At 47.9% G+C, this 14,862-nt stretch overlaps 1 protein-coding gene across 1 annotated transcript in view; it reads left to right on the top strand.

The window, feature by feature from the left end:
- Positions 1–4,875: 4,875 nt before the first annotated feature.
- SNTA1 (syntrophin alpha 1) overlaps positions 4,876–14,862 on the top strand; it is a 26,242-nt gene continuing 16,255 nt past the window's right edge. Inside the window, exons 1-2 of the mRNA NM_001075898.2 lie at positions 4,876–5,195; positions 8,177–8,362. Coding sequence (NP_001069366.1) covers positions 4,886–5,195; positions 8,177–8,362 — 496 coding nt within the window. The 5' untranslated portion in view covers positions 4,876–4,885. The remainder of the gene's footprint in view (positions 5,196–8,176; positions 8,363–14,862) is intronic.

Raw genomic sequence — 14,862 nt, 5'->3', positions numbered from 1 at the left:
GATGCTAACATTCCTTTATTCTAAATTCCACAAGCCTACAATTTGAATTCCCTAAACATTCTGAGAGTCTGATTTTAACTTGGATCTTAGGGTAGCTCAGAAATGGCCAAAACTTTCGAATCAGAAATAACTTGGTTCATACCCAGGCTCTGTTTTATTAGCTATATGATCTTGGACAAATTGCTTTCTGTCTCTGAGCCTTGGCCTGTAGAATGGAGATGACAGTGCCTGCCTCACAAAGTATAAGAAGATTAAGACGTGGTGTGTAAGGGCAGCACTTGGTTTGATTCCTATCCCACAAGATACCACAGTTTTAGATTTTGGAAATCTCCCACCCTCTTTGGATCCCAGAGATCCAAATGTCTCCCTGGGTGCAGTATGGTGTCACAGCGAGCTCTGGTGCCAGACTTGCTGGGCTTAGTACTTCCTGTCGCTGAACCTCAGTTTCCTCATCTGCCTAATGGGGATAATAACAGGACCTATGATTTTCTTGAAGGTTAAATGAGATGATCCACAAAAGCATGCTGGTTATGTAAACTCTCATTATTACAGCCTTCACTGGGTCTGGGAGGCCAGGAGTGTAGGAATCTCTGCTCTTTGCCTAGGAGCCGAAGCACAGAGGCCTCCTTGTCTGGATGAGGGCCTGAGGTTCTTGGTCCAAAAGCCTGAGCCTGCAGAACCTTCTATGGGAATTTGAGACTGGTGAACTGACCGGCTCCTCTCTCCTTCCTTTCCCTGTCCCTCTCTCTTATCTCTTGAGAGTGAACTGGTTTCTCTTGGGAGCTCTGCCCTGGGGTTTGGTGAGGAGCCAGTCCTGCCTGTGTGTGTCTGGAAGGTCAATTTCTGAACCACAGCAGAGTGGCACCAGCTGACATAGTGGAGGGGTAGTGTATTCCTCCAGCTATAGCACTGCTGTGAGTGGACTGACGGGGGCACAGCTGATTGGCATTGCCCATACTGCATGATCATGGAGACACATACATACATTCTTTCTCTCTGACAGATACACAGAAAAAATACATGTACACATCTATACACACACGCATATACACGCGCACACACACCACTGTTTTCTCTGTCTTTACATCCTTCTTCCTTCTCTGCTAGCCTCCTTTTATTCTATACACATCACCCCTCTCCTTCCTCCTTTCTCTTTATAACCATAGAAAACAGTCCCCCAGGGGAGGAACTCTTTCTCACCAAGTTTGTCTGGGGCTCATTAAGTCTTTTTTAAGCAGGGCAGTACGTGGGGTGACTTTTAAGGATCTGGCTTTCGGATTTGGTCCTGGGAAAGGAATCTCATCTTCCCTCTGGTTTCTTGCCTCCTGCCTGATTCCACCTCCCTCCCCCCCAACCCCCCCTCCTTCAGAATGAAGCTTTCAAAAGCCAAATAAAATGCTGTTCTCTTTTATCATTGTTTAGCCTCAATTTTCTCAGGTTCCTCTACAATCTTGAAGCAAAAGCATATTTTAAAAATATCAATGCATACACACACACACACATATATATATATGATCCCACAGGAATGTGGAATCTTAGTTCCATGATTATAAATATGTGTGTATATATAGTGTTAAATTTCTTTCTATCTTCCTCCCATTCTTCCTTCCTTTCTTTCTCACTTTGTCTCTTTCTTCTATATATTGGCTTGGCCAAAAAGTTCATTTGGGTTTTATCCAATATTTATTGAGTATCGGGTATATGTCAGACCCTAGGTTTTCTTTGTTTTACTTGTGTCTATGGTGTTTTGGTACTTATCACTCTAACTTAAAGCTATTTGATTGGTGCCTGTTTTCCGAGATTATTATGACTCATTTTTTTGTTTGTTTTTTTGTTTTGTTTTTTGGCTACCCCTAGAGGAATGTGGGATCTTAGTTCCATGATCAAGGATTGAACCTGTGTTCCCTGCTGTGGGAGCATGGAGTCTTCACTACAGGACCACCAGGGAAGTCCGATAACTCATATTTTTGAATGCTAATTATGTAGTACAGGAACTGTGTTAAGTGGTTTATGAATATTATTTTATGTATTTCTCATAATAATCCAAGGTAGAGAAATTTTAATATTCCTATATCATAGATTATGAAATGGAAGCTTATATGTTAAAAAAGTCACCCAGGACCACAGAGCTGGAAACTGGTACAGTGTTACATGTCAATTATATCTCAGTAAAGATAGGAAGAAAAGGCACAGTAGGGATTTGAACTCGGAAAATCAGAATCCAAAGCTCCTGCTCTTAAGCACCATGAGATCCTCCCCTCCACACAGCGGACTGTATGTCCTACGAGGTGAGACACTGGTTATCTTGTTTACAACTACTTATTTATACACCGACCACTGTGTCTGGCATAGTGGATAGTCAATAGGCATTACTGATTGAACGAATGAACTGTGAAATCATTCTTTGCTGCTATGTGTGTTGCAGAAAGGAGTAGGGGGGATATGAGCTTGGAAGCCAGACAGACCCAAGGTTTGCACAGAGAACTGTTCTTACTAGCGCTGTGCCTCAGTTTTCTCACCTATAAAATGGGGATAATATACAGACTGAGCAGAATTCATGTGAAGTTTAAATGACAGTGTATATTAATCAGCCAGCTCATGTACCTATGTATATAGCAAACTGCACAAATGACATCTATTTTTATATGTACATGCACATATAATGCATCTGCATTATGCATGTAGCCTTAGGAGGTTTTCAGTGGTGTAGAGCCACTCCCAAATTGTTGGATACTTGGGTTCATCCCTAGTTATTTGCAAACAGATGTTTGATGAGGACAACTTGTATATGTACCTGTTTTCTTTCTTTATTGGAGTAATCATATAATTGCTTTACAATGCTGTGTTAGTTTCTGCTGTACAATAAAGTGAACCAGTGATATGTGTATGTATGTGTATATATATCTCCTCTTCCTCTTGAACCTCCCTCCTCTCCCCCATCCCACCCCTGTAGGCCATCACAGAGCCCCGAGCTGAGCTCCCTGTGCTATTCAGCTGCTTTCTACGAGCTCTGTTTTATACATGGTAGTGTATGCATGTCAGCGCTGCGCTCCCAGTTCAGCTCACCCCCTCCTTCCCCTCATACCTTGTGTCCTTACGTCTCTTCTCTCTGTCTGGGTCTCTATTCCTGCCCTGAAAACAGGCTCCTCTGTACCACTCCACCTGTTTTCTTGTGAGCTTTTTTGTTCTTCCCCTTGATAGTATCTTATGTGGAAGATTCTACTTGCAGGGAATCTATACACGGATGTGGCCCTATTTATTGTCCAACAGCATCCCAGGTAGGAGTGGAAGATGGAAACAAGGAGCAGATATGAGGGCTGGTTGAGGTCTGTGAGGTAGTGTGTTTTTTCTGGTAATGATCACACCTCATCTGTCTAGTGCCCAGGATCAGTGCCCAGGCACTGGTGTGAGACAAGACTAGGTTTGAATCCCAGCTCTGCCCTACTCACAAATGTGTGAACTGGGCCAATTAGATCTTCTGAATCAAAATTTTCCTTTCGGTATAATGGGAGTATTCTTAACTGTAGCTACTTCACGAGGCTACTGTAAAGCTGAGAAAACACGTGAAAATGCTCAGATCTAGGCCTGGTCAATTCAACAGATAAAAAAAGTGGATTCAGTAAAAGTAAGGATTCAACAAATAAAAGTGATTATATTGATTGCATAAGATTCACAGAGTAAAATATATTTCCCCACTGATATAACCCTGACACAGTCCCTGTGAGGGTTATAGGGGTTATTAGGACCCCCATTTCACAGATGAGGTAATTGAGGCCTAGAGTTCCCGCCCCACAGTCGGAAACCCGCAAATCTCCTGCACTAGCCGCCCGCCTGAGAAGTCCCTTGCAGCTCGAGGTCTACCTCTTAAACTCAAGCCGTGTCCCTGCAGTCCGGCGCTCCGCCATATGCAGCCCCACTCTAAAGCCCAAAGCCTCGCACCACGATCCATGGTTCTGTCTCTTTTTCTCGTGATCCCATGGCTGCGAGCTACGGCCTCGGCCCTCGACAGCTTCGCCGGGCTGTCTCCTGCCCAGGATCTTAGGGTCCAGCCCGGGCACGAAGCCGGGCCCCCAGGGCCCTGACCACCCCACTTCACGCTCTCATTGCCTTAACTTTGGGTCCCGTCCGGACACCCTTATGTCCCCATGCCCATGTTGTTGTCGTTCAGTCGCTCAGTCGTGTCCGACTCTTTGTGACCCCATGGACTGCAGCACGCCAGGCTTCACCGTCCATCACCATCTCCCAGATTTTGCTCAGACTCATGTCCATCGAATCGGTGATGCCATCCAAGCATGTCATCATCTGTCGTCCCCTCTCATCCTGCCCTCAATCTTTCCCAGCATCAGTGTCTTTTCTAATGAGCCGGGTCTTCGCATTGGGTGGCCAAAGTATTGGAGCTCCAGCTTCAGTATCAGTCCTTCCAATGAATATTCAGGGTTGATTTCCTTTAGGACTGACTGGTTTGATCTCCTTGCTATCCAAGGGACTGTCAAGAGTCTTCTCCAGAATCACAGTTCGAAAGCATCAATTCTTCGGCGCTCAGCCTTCTTTATGGTCCAACTCTCACATCTGTACGTGATTACTGGAAAAACCATAGCTTTGACTAAATGGACCTTTGTGGGCAAAGTCATGCAGTCTCACAGAATATCCTCTGGCTCTTGGAACCCGCCACAGCCCCTTCTAGCTTGCCGGTGACCACGCCCTTCGCTGTTAACCGCACCCACATACAGCCCCGCCCACCGAGGCTCCACCCCCGCGGCCTGGGGTAGGGTGGCGGCTGGCCCAGCTGGGCCCCCGGTGCCCTCAGCTCTGGGCGCTGGGCCGGAGCGGGCCGGGCACTGCGCGGGCAGGGCAAGCGCGGCGGCCCGGGGGCTCGGAGGCGAAGATGGCGTCAGGCAGACGCGCCCCGCGCACCGGGCTGCTGGAACTGCGCGCCGGGGCAGGCTCGGGGGCTGGCGGCGAGCGGTGGCAGCGGGCGGTGCTCAGCCTAGAAGAGGACGCGCTAACCGTGAGCCCCGCCGACGGCGAGCCCGGACCGGAGCCCGGTGCCCAGCGGGAGCCGGAGCCCGCGCAGCTCAACGGCGCCGCCGAACCTGGCGCCGCGTCCCCGCCGCTGCCGGAGGCGCTGCTGCTCCAGCCGCGCCGCGTGACGGTGCGCAAGGCCGACGCCGGCGGGCTGGGTATCAGCATCAAAGGTGGGCGCGGGGGCACCGAGGGCACGGATCTTGGTGTCTGTGGGACCGCTAAGGCGCAAGGATCGCGGGTGCTGGCAGCGTATTGAGGACGTGGAGTTGGTGGACTTCTGTCCGGGGTAACGGCGTCTGGGAGGACAGAACCGAGGGCACCAGAGCACCAAGGTCGGAGAGGGCTTTGAGGTCTCAGTCAGAAGGCACAGGTGTGGACGGCTTTAGGGGCACGCCAAGGACAAGTGGGTGGGGAGTTGTGTGCCGAGGCAAAGAGGTCTGAGACTGCCTCTCAGGAGTTGCATGGGTATCAAGGACAAGAGGGACCCCAGGAGAGCAAAGGACAGAGAAGGGAGACTGAGGCCTGGGGTGCTACTAGGGAAAGGAAGAGGAAGTCTTCAAGATACGGTCAAAGTAGAAGGGAAGGAGGGGTAAGGTCTGGAGTGGGAAGCATGGCTGGGATGGCGACTAGGTGGAGGTGCCAACTGGGCTGGGCTCACAGACCGGGGGCCGGAAAGGACCTGGGAATCTGAGCACCTAGGAAACCTGTACGTGTGGGTGAACAGTCCTAAGTGTCCACCATCACAGCACTGAGATGGGCTTTCAGCCCCAGCACTGACAGCTTTCTTTAAGGTGCAACCCAGACTGAAGTCCAGAATCACCTGTGTGAACTTGTGTGGTAAGATCCCATGGACTGTAGCTTGGTAGGCTCCTCTGTCCATGGGATTCTCCAGGCTAGGATACTGGGTTGCCATTTCCTCCTGCAGGGGATCTTCCAAACCAGGGATAAAACCCACGTCTCTCATGTCTGCTGCATTGGCAAGCGGGTCCTTTACTGCTAGTGCCACCTGGGAAGCCCTTTCCCATCTCTGGCCCTGAGTTTCCTCAACTATATAATGAGAGTAGTGATAGAATTGGGATGTTTCTATGAAAATAGGTGTCCAAAATACTCACTCTGCCAACACATAATAGGTGCCTAGATAGTTACTGCTGTTAGATGAGAGGAAAAATGAAGGTCAGGAAAGACTCCCAGAGTAACTAACCTGGTGCTGAAAAGTCTGCACACCCCAGCTGCTGCGTTCACCATTCCTTCCTGAGGGGGTGGGGATGGTGGTGACTTGGTTACCACCGTGTGCTGAGTGCTATGCCCAGTACTCTAGGCTCAGGATCCACTTCATCCTGGCAACAAGTACTAAAAGATAGGAAGTATAATCTTCATTTAGCAGGTGAGGAAACTGAAAAGTAAAAGTAAAATGAAAAGGAAACAAACAAACAAAAAACTGAAAAGGAAAAGTAAAAAACTGGAAAAAAAATGAAAAGGAAAAGGAAAATGATTTTCCTAGGATCACACAGTCAGTGAGTGACAGAGCTGGGATTTGAACCTCAATTATCAAGTCACTAAAGAGTGTTCAGAGAAGTTGATTTTTCCCCAGGAAAGGGCAAACTTCCATGCAACCAACCAAAGGGATCTAAAAGCGGGGTAATGAGAAAGCCAGGGAGTGGATACCTGTTTTGCCCTCAAACACCAGCGTGGGATAGGACAACAGATCAATGCAGAAATTGTACACTCTGTGTTAAAGCAGGAAGGAACTTAATGTTCATATAGCGTTCCATTTTGTAGATAGACTGAGTCTTGGAGAGGAAGAGGACTCTTCAAGGTCACATAAAGTTACTCCCTAGCTTCATACTCCCAGGTGGGGGTAAAGGGACTTTTAGGAGGTGTCGGGGAATACCAGCTCCATTCAATTCTTTATGGATGGAGACTGGACTCCTGTTGGTGTGTTGACCTCTCCTTTAGGGTCCAGCCCAGCCCGAGGCATCGAGGAATGGCCATGGATTCAAACTGACTTGAAGTCCTTAGTTTCAGGTGGAAGAGGGCAGATAGATACTGGGTTGGCCAAAAAGTTCATTCGGGCTTTTCCATATCATCTTATAGAAAAACTCGAATGAACATTTTGGCCAACTCAATTTAAATAGAAACTCCTTCCTTTCCTAGGCTTCAAGCTCTGCGCACTGCAGTGAGCAAACTGCTGGGCCTATGTGGGGGTCCAGAGAGGCATTCCAGTCCTACTTCTGCCACCAGTCTGTTGAGTGACCCTGAAATTATGACCGCCTCTCCCTGGGCCACTTGTTCCTCATCTTTGAGGATGGAGCAATAGTGTGGTATCTGAAGGCCTGACTTGCAGCCTACCAGAGGGTTAAGAGTGTTGATTCTGGAGCCTGGAGATCTAGGTTCAGATATTGTCTTTGCCACTAATTAGCTGGGTGACCTTGGACAAGGGGTTTCTCTCCACACTTCAACCTTCCCAATAGGAATCTGAGCATGCCTGTGTGATTGGGTGTTGTGAAGATGCAATGAGACAAGATTGAAAGCATTTAACATGGTGCTTGGCACTTGGTATGTGGAACTAATGTGAACTGTTATCACTGTTTATTATTTTAAAAGGACATTCAAGAGCTTATAAATAAAGCAACATGGTAAAATGTATTACTATTTGATTTTTTTGTCTTTTTGCATCAGAGATGCAATTCAGATAGGCTTTTGAAATCTCTAGACTTTAAAGCCCTGGTTTCCATGCTGAGACCTAGGTTGTGAAGCTTTCAGCTTTGTGGCCATAGCAGTAACTGACTTCTATTTTTATTCTCGATTAGAGGTTATCAGTGAGTTTCCCCATTATGGGAAACTCACTTAAAATAAAAAATAAGAAGAAGTTATTGAAGCATCTTGTAAGTTCTTCAAACACTGGTGACCACCCAAAGCACTTACCCAAAAGATCCATTATAACACTATAAATTTAGAAAATGTCTTTTAGGTATCATTAGTGCCCCAAACTTCTAAGGCTCTTTTCTGAGATTCTCTTTGCCCCACACTGCCGCTTTCCCAGTACTGGGCTGGACACAGTGGGAGACCTTCAGAAATAATTTTGCCTTGTCGTGACTCACAAGTGTTGGAGTGTCTGCCTCAATTTCTTCCTCTTTCTGTGCTTGTCCAGGGGGCCGAGAGAACAAGATGCCTATTCTCATCTCCAAGATCTTCAAGGGCCTGGCAGCTGACCAGACGGAGGCCCTCTTCGTGGGGGATGCCATCCTGTCCGTAAATGGGGAGGACCTTTCCTCTGCCACCCATGACGAGGCGGTGCAAGTCCTGAAGAAGACAGGCAAAGAGGTGGTGCTGGAGGGTAAGCACTGGGGACCCAGGGGTGTTCAGTTCTTCCCTACATCCCCCCCAGGCCTCAACCAGTGGGGTCTGGGAGGTGGGCAGGGTTGAAAACAGAAACAGAACTTGGAGACCTGCCTTGAGATATTGGTGTGGTGGGGATAGAGCTGCTTCAGAGCCAGGCAGATCTGGACTTCATTTCCTCTCTCCCACTCCCTAGCTGTTTGACCTTGGATGAGTCACTTCATTTCCCTGAGCCATAGTTTTCTCATCTGTAGGGCAGGGATATAACTTCAGCCTTGCTGGGTTGTGGGACTAGGATGAAAGGTCCATGGTAGGAACTGCCACTCGGTGAGTGACACAGGGGAAGAATCGGGTGGGGACTAGGGAAGGAGAGACTTAGAATCTTGCCTGAGAAACCAGGGGAGCTCTCAACTCTAAATCCTCCTATCACCCAGGGGCCCTAGAACCCTGCGACCCATCCTGCCTTGGGAGGGTACTTGGCCTTTATGTAGCAGGACATTGGCTACTTCTAGCTAGGATCCAAGAGGAATGTGTTTTGGAGGGGAGGGAAACTTGGTGGCTCCCTGCCACTCTCCCCTCACTGTGTCGTCTTAGATGAGACCTTTGCTTTCTCCTGGCCTCGGTTTCCCATCACTTGTTATAGTCTCTTGCTGGGGTGGTCCCGCTTCTGCCTTTTGCCATCTCTGTCAGGAGGTTTCTGCTTTGCTCACCCCATTCATCAAATTCTACTCTGTCAGTTCCGGAAACCATGGGGGCCCGAGGAATGTGTCTTTGGCTCCTGGCCCAGAACAGGCACAGGGAGGTGGCGGGGGCTGATGGAGAATGCCATGGCCAACGAAGCTGCTGCGCTGAGGCCCAGGCCCAGGTCCTGATAGGTTGCCAAAGATGTCTCCAAGAGGCCACAGAAACCAACAGGCTCTGGATGCCTGGGTGATCTTTGGCATTCTTATGGCCCTGACCTCGATTCTCTCTCATTTCGTTTTATTTTATTTTTACATTTTATTATTTATTTAAATGTACTGTGTGTCTATTCAAATGCTGCTGTTGCATTTTTAAATATACACTTAAAGCTGCCTCTGCGGGATTGATCCCTGAAAGCTTAAGGATATCAATCATATTTTAACAGCAAAGTTAAATAACGAGATCACACATAAAGGAGATGGATATAGGAGACTTTCTTTCCACATGCCTCATCACTTTGATATTTATAGCCAGTAATGCAGTTTGAAATAGTTGAAATTCATCAAAATGTCATATTTCGGTTGACTTGAAAAGCTCTTTTAGTCTCTGCTGTTTGAAAATTTAGTTCATAGATGGTAAAATTTCTACTGTAGATACGTCTCTAATCTACACTGAGGTCCCCCTCCCCTCCTCATCTTTAGGTAGAGAATGTCTCTTTCTGGGTTCTTAGTGTGGATCATTCTGAGAAGGTAGTGTCTCTTGAGTGTTAGACATTTGAAGCATTTCCTGGTATTGGGGCTAATACCCAAGCCTCTGACACCTCATTCATTCCATTCCTTCCTCATTAAAGCCAAGATGCCTTTCCAGAGACCTACTATGTACCCGATGTGCACAGCATTGGGGTAGAAGGTAAACTGGACCCAGGGCCTGCCTAAAAGAGCCCTCTATTGAATGGGGGTACAAAACATGAACACTGTCTAAAAATGGAATGACAGAGGATGAGATGGTTGGATGGCACCACCGACTTGATGGACATGAATTTGAGCAAGCTCCAGGAGTTGGTGATGGACAGGGAAGCCTGGTGTGCTGCAGTCCATGGGGTCACAAAGGGTTGGACACGACTGAACGACGGAACTGATTCCACACAAGCCATTTAAAAATCAGCATCTACAATCCTGTCTGCTCTGTAATTAATCTGGCCTTGGGCAAGACCCTCATCTTCTCTGGGCCTCAGATCTCATATCTGCTGGGGTTGAGCTAGATCAGAGATACCCAACAGCTTTCATTCTGAGTGTCAGTTTCCTTGGTGGCTCCTGGGAGTTCCATATTTGGAAACACTGAGAGGTCTTATCTGAACTCAGCAGAAAGGAGCTAGAATTGATTTGCAATGTTTAGTGCAGATAGAGAAGGGGAGAGATATAGTATACATACTGTCCCAGGACTGAGGGTCTCTGGAACTTGTGTTCTCTAAAACTTTTCTCTGGGCAAGATCTTTCCTTGGCAAGCCCTGCTGCAGGCTGTTGGGTGGAGCCTGGCCTGTCTCTTGCCAGCATAGGATTTGGCACATAGTAGGCTGGAGAAGGGGATGGCTACCCACTCCTGTTTTCTTGCCTGGAGAATTCCACGGACAGAGGAGCCTGGCAGGCTACAGTCCATGGGGTTGCAGAGAGTCAGACTAATATTTTCACTTTTTTCTGTTAGTAACTCCTCTCCTGTCCCATTACATTTACATAGAATTGGTATTATTTCCTGCTTAAATGTTTGGTAGCAGTCTCCAGCGGAGAAGGCGATGGCATCCCACTCCAGTACTCTTGCCTGGAAAATCCCATGGACGGAGGAGCCTGGTAGGCTGCAGTCCATGGGGCTGCGAAGAGTCAGACACGACTGAAGGGACTTAGCAGCAGCAGCAGTCTCCAGGGAAGTTACCCTTATAGAAAAGTTTTTTTTTTTCCCCCCACACTTTGCAACATATAAGATCTTAGTTCCCTGCTGCTGCTGCTAAGTCGCCTCAGTCGGGTCCGACTCTGTGCGACCCCATAGACGGCAGCCCACCAGGTTCCCCTGTCCCTGGGATTCTCCAGGCAAGAACACTGGAGTGGGTCGCCATTTCCTTCTCCAATGCATGAGAGTGAAAAGTGAAAGTGAAGTCACTCAGTCGTATCCGACTCTGTGCGACCCCATAGACAGCAGCCCACCAGGCTCCTCCGCCAAGGATCAAACCCAGACCCCCTGCAGTGGAAGTGCAGAGTCCTAACCACTGGATCGCCAGGGAAGTCATGATGTCTTTAATAAGACAATTTAGATGATCTATGTTTTCCTTGAATGTGTTTTGGTAGTTTATGTCTTACAAGGAATTTGTCCATTTCATTTAAGCTGCCAAATTTCTTGGCATAAAGTTGTTTATAATCTTCGCGTATTTTTTCCTCCCTTTTGGATGAAAGCGCTCTCCTGATTTCTCTTTCTCTCCTCCTCCCTTTATACTGCTTTACTCAGTGGTTTCAAGGGGATTCTGTCTCATGGAGCAGATAGCTAAGCAAACCTACCAGATCACCATCTTGTCATGGGTGCTGAGATGGAGTCTGCCTAGAGGTGGGAGGAAGCAGTGGTCTCCTCTCTCTAAATGGTCAGGAACGACTTCCTGGAGGAGGGATGCTGGCACCTTATGAACAATAAGCAGAGATGTGAATGGGATAGAGAAAGGGCATTCCAGGAATGGAAGTTGTCTGAGCAAAAGGGAAGGGTGAAATGACTTGACTTACCTGGGGAACTGCCTGGGAAGTAATTCAGCTTTATCTGAGCTTAGGTGTGAGGAAGTGGGTGGAGAAAGAGGAGGCTATTCAGATTGACAGATCCTGCAGGGCCTTGAGTGCTAGAATAAAGGAATTTGGAGGGAAACAGAGAGCTATTTCAAGGGTTTTTCAGCAGGGGCTCACATGGTCAGCTTTGGGCTTTACAGCATCAACCCGGTTTGGAAGGAGGCAACAATAGGTGCAGAATGGCAGAAAGGAGGGACTTCCCTGGCAGTCCAGTGGTTAAAAATCCACCTTCCAGTGCAGGGGATGTGGGTTCAATCCCTGGTTGGGGAATTCAGATCCCACATACCCGGAGCAACTAAACCTGTGAGCGGCACCTACTGAGCCTGCGTGCTGCAACAAGAGTCCGTGCACCGAATGAAAGATCCCTCATGATGCGGTGAAGATTCAGTGGGCCCCAACTAAGATCCGAGGCAGCCACATAAATAAATAAATATTAAAAGAGAAAAGAATGGCAGCAAGGAGGCTGGGGCCGTGAGCAGAAGGGAGATCATGATGGTTTGACCTAAGCAGGCTTGGATAAAAGAAGAGTCTCGAGGTTGTGGGGCTTCCCAACTGGCTCAGCATTAAAGAAACCTCCTGTGAATGCAGAAGCCTTAGGAGGCTGAGGCTTTGATCCTTGGGTCGGGAAGATCCCCTGGATGAGGGCATGGCAACCCACTCCAGTATTCTTGCCTGGAGAATCCCATGGACAGAGGAGCCTGGCAGGCTGCAGTCCACAGGGTCGCAAGGAGATGGACATGACTGAGCATGCACACATGCACTTGATGTTGTGGCCTTCTTGTTAGTTTTTTTTTTTCCAGCTTTTTCTTAGTTGAAGTCTGTCTCAGCTGCTCTCCAGTAGGCTTATAGAAGGAGATAATTCCACCCAAGGCAGCAAAGGGCTGGGGCTGAGAACTGGGGTCAAGAATCTTTGAATTGCATGGGTGATCTGAAGAGCCTGGAAGATGTGAGGAAGCTAAGATGCTGGGTTGTGGCTGGTCCTTGAGACTTGGGGGAGTTTGTGGAGAACAGGCAGCTGCCCCAGTCTGGAACCAGAGCTCCTAGAAGCCTCTCTGGGCCTAGGTTCCTCCCCAGCACCCAATCAGTGATCACATTGTTCAGAATTTCCCCGCCCTCATCCCACTCCTTAAGGCCACCTCCAAGGAGCCAAGGGCTTCCCTGATAGCTCAGTTGGTAAAGAATCCGCCTGCAATGCAGGGGACCCAGGTTCAATTCCTGGGTTGGGAAGATCCCCTGGAGAAGGGATAGGCTACCCACTCCAGAATTCTGGCCTGGAGAATTCCATGGACTGTATAGTCCATGGGGTCGCAAAGAGTTGGACACGTCTGAGCAACTTTCACTTTGACTTTCCAAGGAGCCATGGCCTATCCTTTGGATGTGAACTTGGCAGGGTAGTAGGGCATCTTTCCTGAGGTCTGGGGCTTGGTGAGTACAGAGCTGTCTGACAACATCCTAGAAAGAAAACTGTTACTGGCAAATTGTTGTTGCCAGCCAGAACCCTATACCCCCAGCCTAAGGGACTCAGCAATCCCAGCCTGCCTTCTGGACCTTTTCTTCTGTGAGGTCAGGATTTTGCACAAGTGTCTTGAGCCTATTCTCAGTTACAGGGATGTGTTTGTGACCACAGTCTGGGCCCAAGCTGGCAGCTAGTTACTCATCTGTCTGCTTCTTAGAGAGGCCCATTGTGTGCACGGATCTGGAACCAGGCCCTTGGAGACTGTGCCTGGGGGAAAAGGGAGGGATGGTCAAATGCCTCCATTCCCTCCACAGCCCCCCAGCAAGGCTGGCAACAGGGAGCCTTTGATGCATTAAAAAATAATGCTAAAGGACAAAAATGGATAAAGTCAATTTTAGTACTTTGTACAAAGAAGAGAAGCTTCACCTCACATAAAGATCAGGCTTTTAAAAAGATACAGGCAGAGAATAGTACGTACATAAAAATACAAAGAATAGTAGGAATTGCTATAATCCCCATTTTACAGACAAAGTCACCAAATTTGTTAAAAATAAGTAACTTCCTTTAAGTCATACAACTAATAAATTGGCAGACTCAGAATTCAGACCTAAGGACTTCCCTGGCATTCTGATAGTTAAGACTCTGTGCTTTCATTGCAAGGGGCAGGGGTTCAATCTCTGATCAGGGAACTAAGATCCTGCATGCTCTGCGGTACAACAACAAAAAAGAATTCAAACCTAGGTTTCTCTGACTGCAGAGACCGCTGTTGACCCTGCCTTGGATAATACCCACTTCTCATGGTAGTTTGCAAGATTAAGAAATAAGGCATGTTATGTGCTGAGGCCAGTGTGCATAAGTAGGCACTCATTTATGTTTATTTTGTTTGCTATTTATAAGGATGAGACAGTGCATTTGAAGTTTATGGCACGGTATCTTCCACATGGTAAGCATTTGATCAATGTCAACCTTTGTCATCATCGTATCAGCAGCAGCAATTTTTGTTTTCTCCAGTAAACTTGAAGGTCTCTGAGGGCAGAATCATGTGTAGTTTGTCTCAGATCCCCAGACCTGGCGCCAAGCCTAGATGCTGGTGAGTTTGGGGGAAGTGATCCCTAGGAGGGGACATCTCTGACTCTTTCTACTTTGCCTTTAACCTGCTCAGTTGCAGTTGACTTTCGTAAATGTTTAAAAGGGGGTTCCAGGCTCATGCTGGATTTGACTGACTCCTGAGAGTTTCCGTTATGAGTCCTCAGAACTCCAAGACCAGGTCCCTGCCAGCCTGTCCTCTGGCAGATGGGTACTGCCTGATATCCTGCCTGAAAATTGGCTCCATATATCACCACTGTCAAAAGTGGGATGTTGTTAACTGATGCAGCTAATCCGAGGTCACCCTGTTCAGTTTAGGTGAGTGTAGCTGTGCCTGAGAGGTGCCTGAGGGACTCTTGTCCTGGGAACAGAGGTGTGAATGGAGCCCTTGTCTAGTCCCCTCCATGACTGCAAAAACCTGTTGTTCTAATCATTGTTCTCAAGAAAACGTTAATTTGG

Source organism: Bos taurus, chromosome 13, assembly GCF_002263795.3.
Source record: "Bos taurus isolate L1 Dominette 01449 registration number 42190680 breed Hereford chromosome 13, ARS-UCD2.0, whole genome shotgun sequence".
Classification (NCBI taxonomy): Eukaryota; Metazoa; Chordata; class Mammalia; order Artiodactyla; family Bovidae; genus Bos; species Bos taurus.
This window is presented reverse-complemented; position numbering and strand designations above follow the sequence as displayed.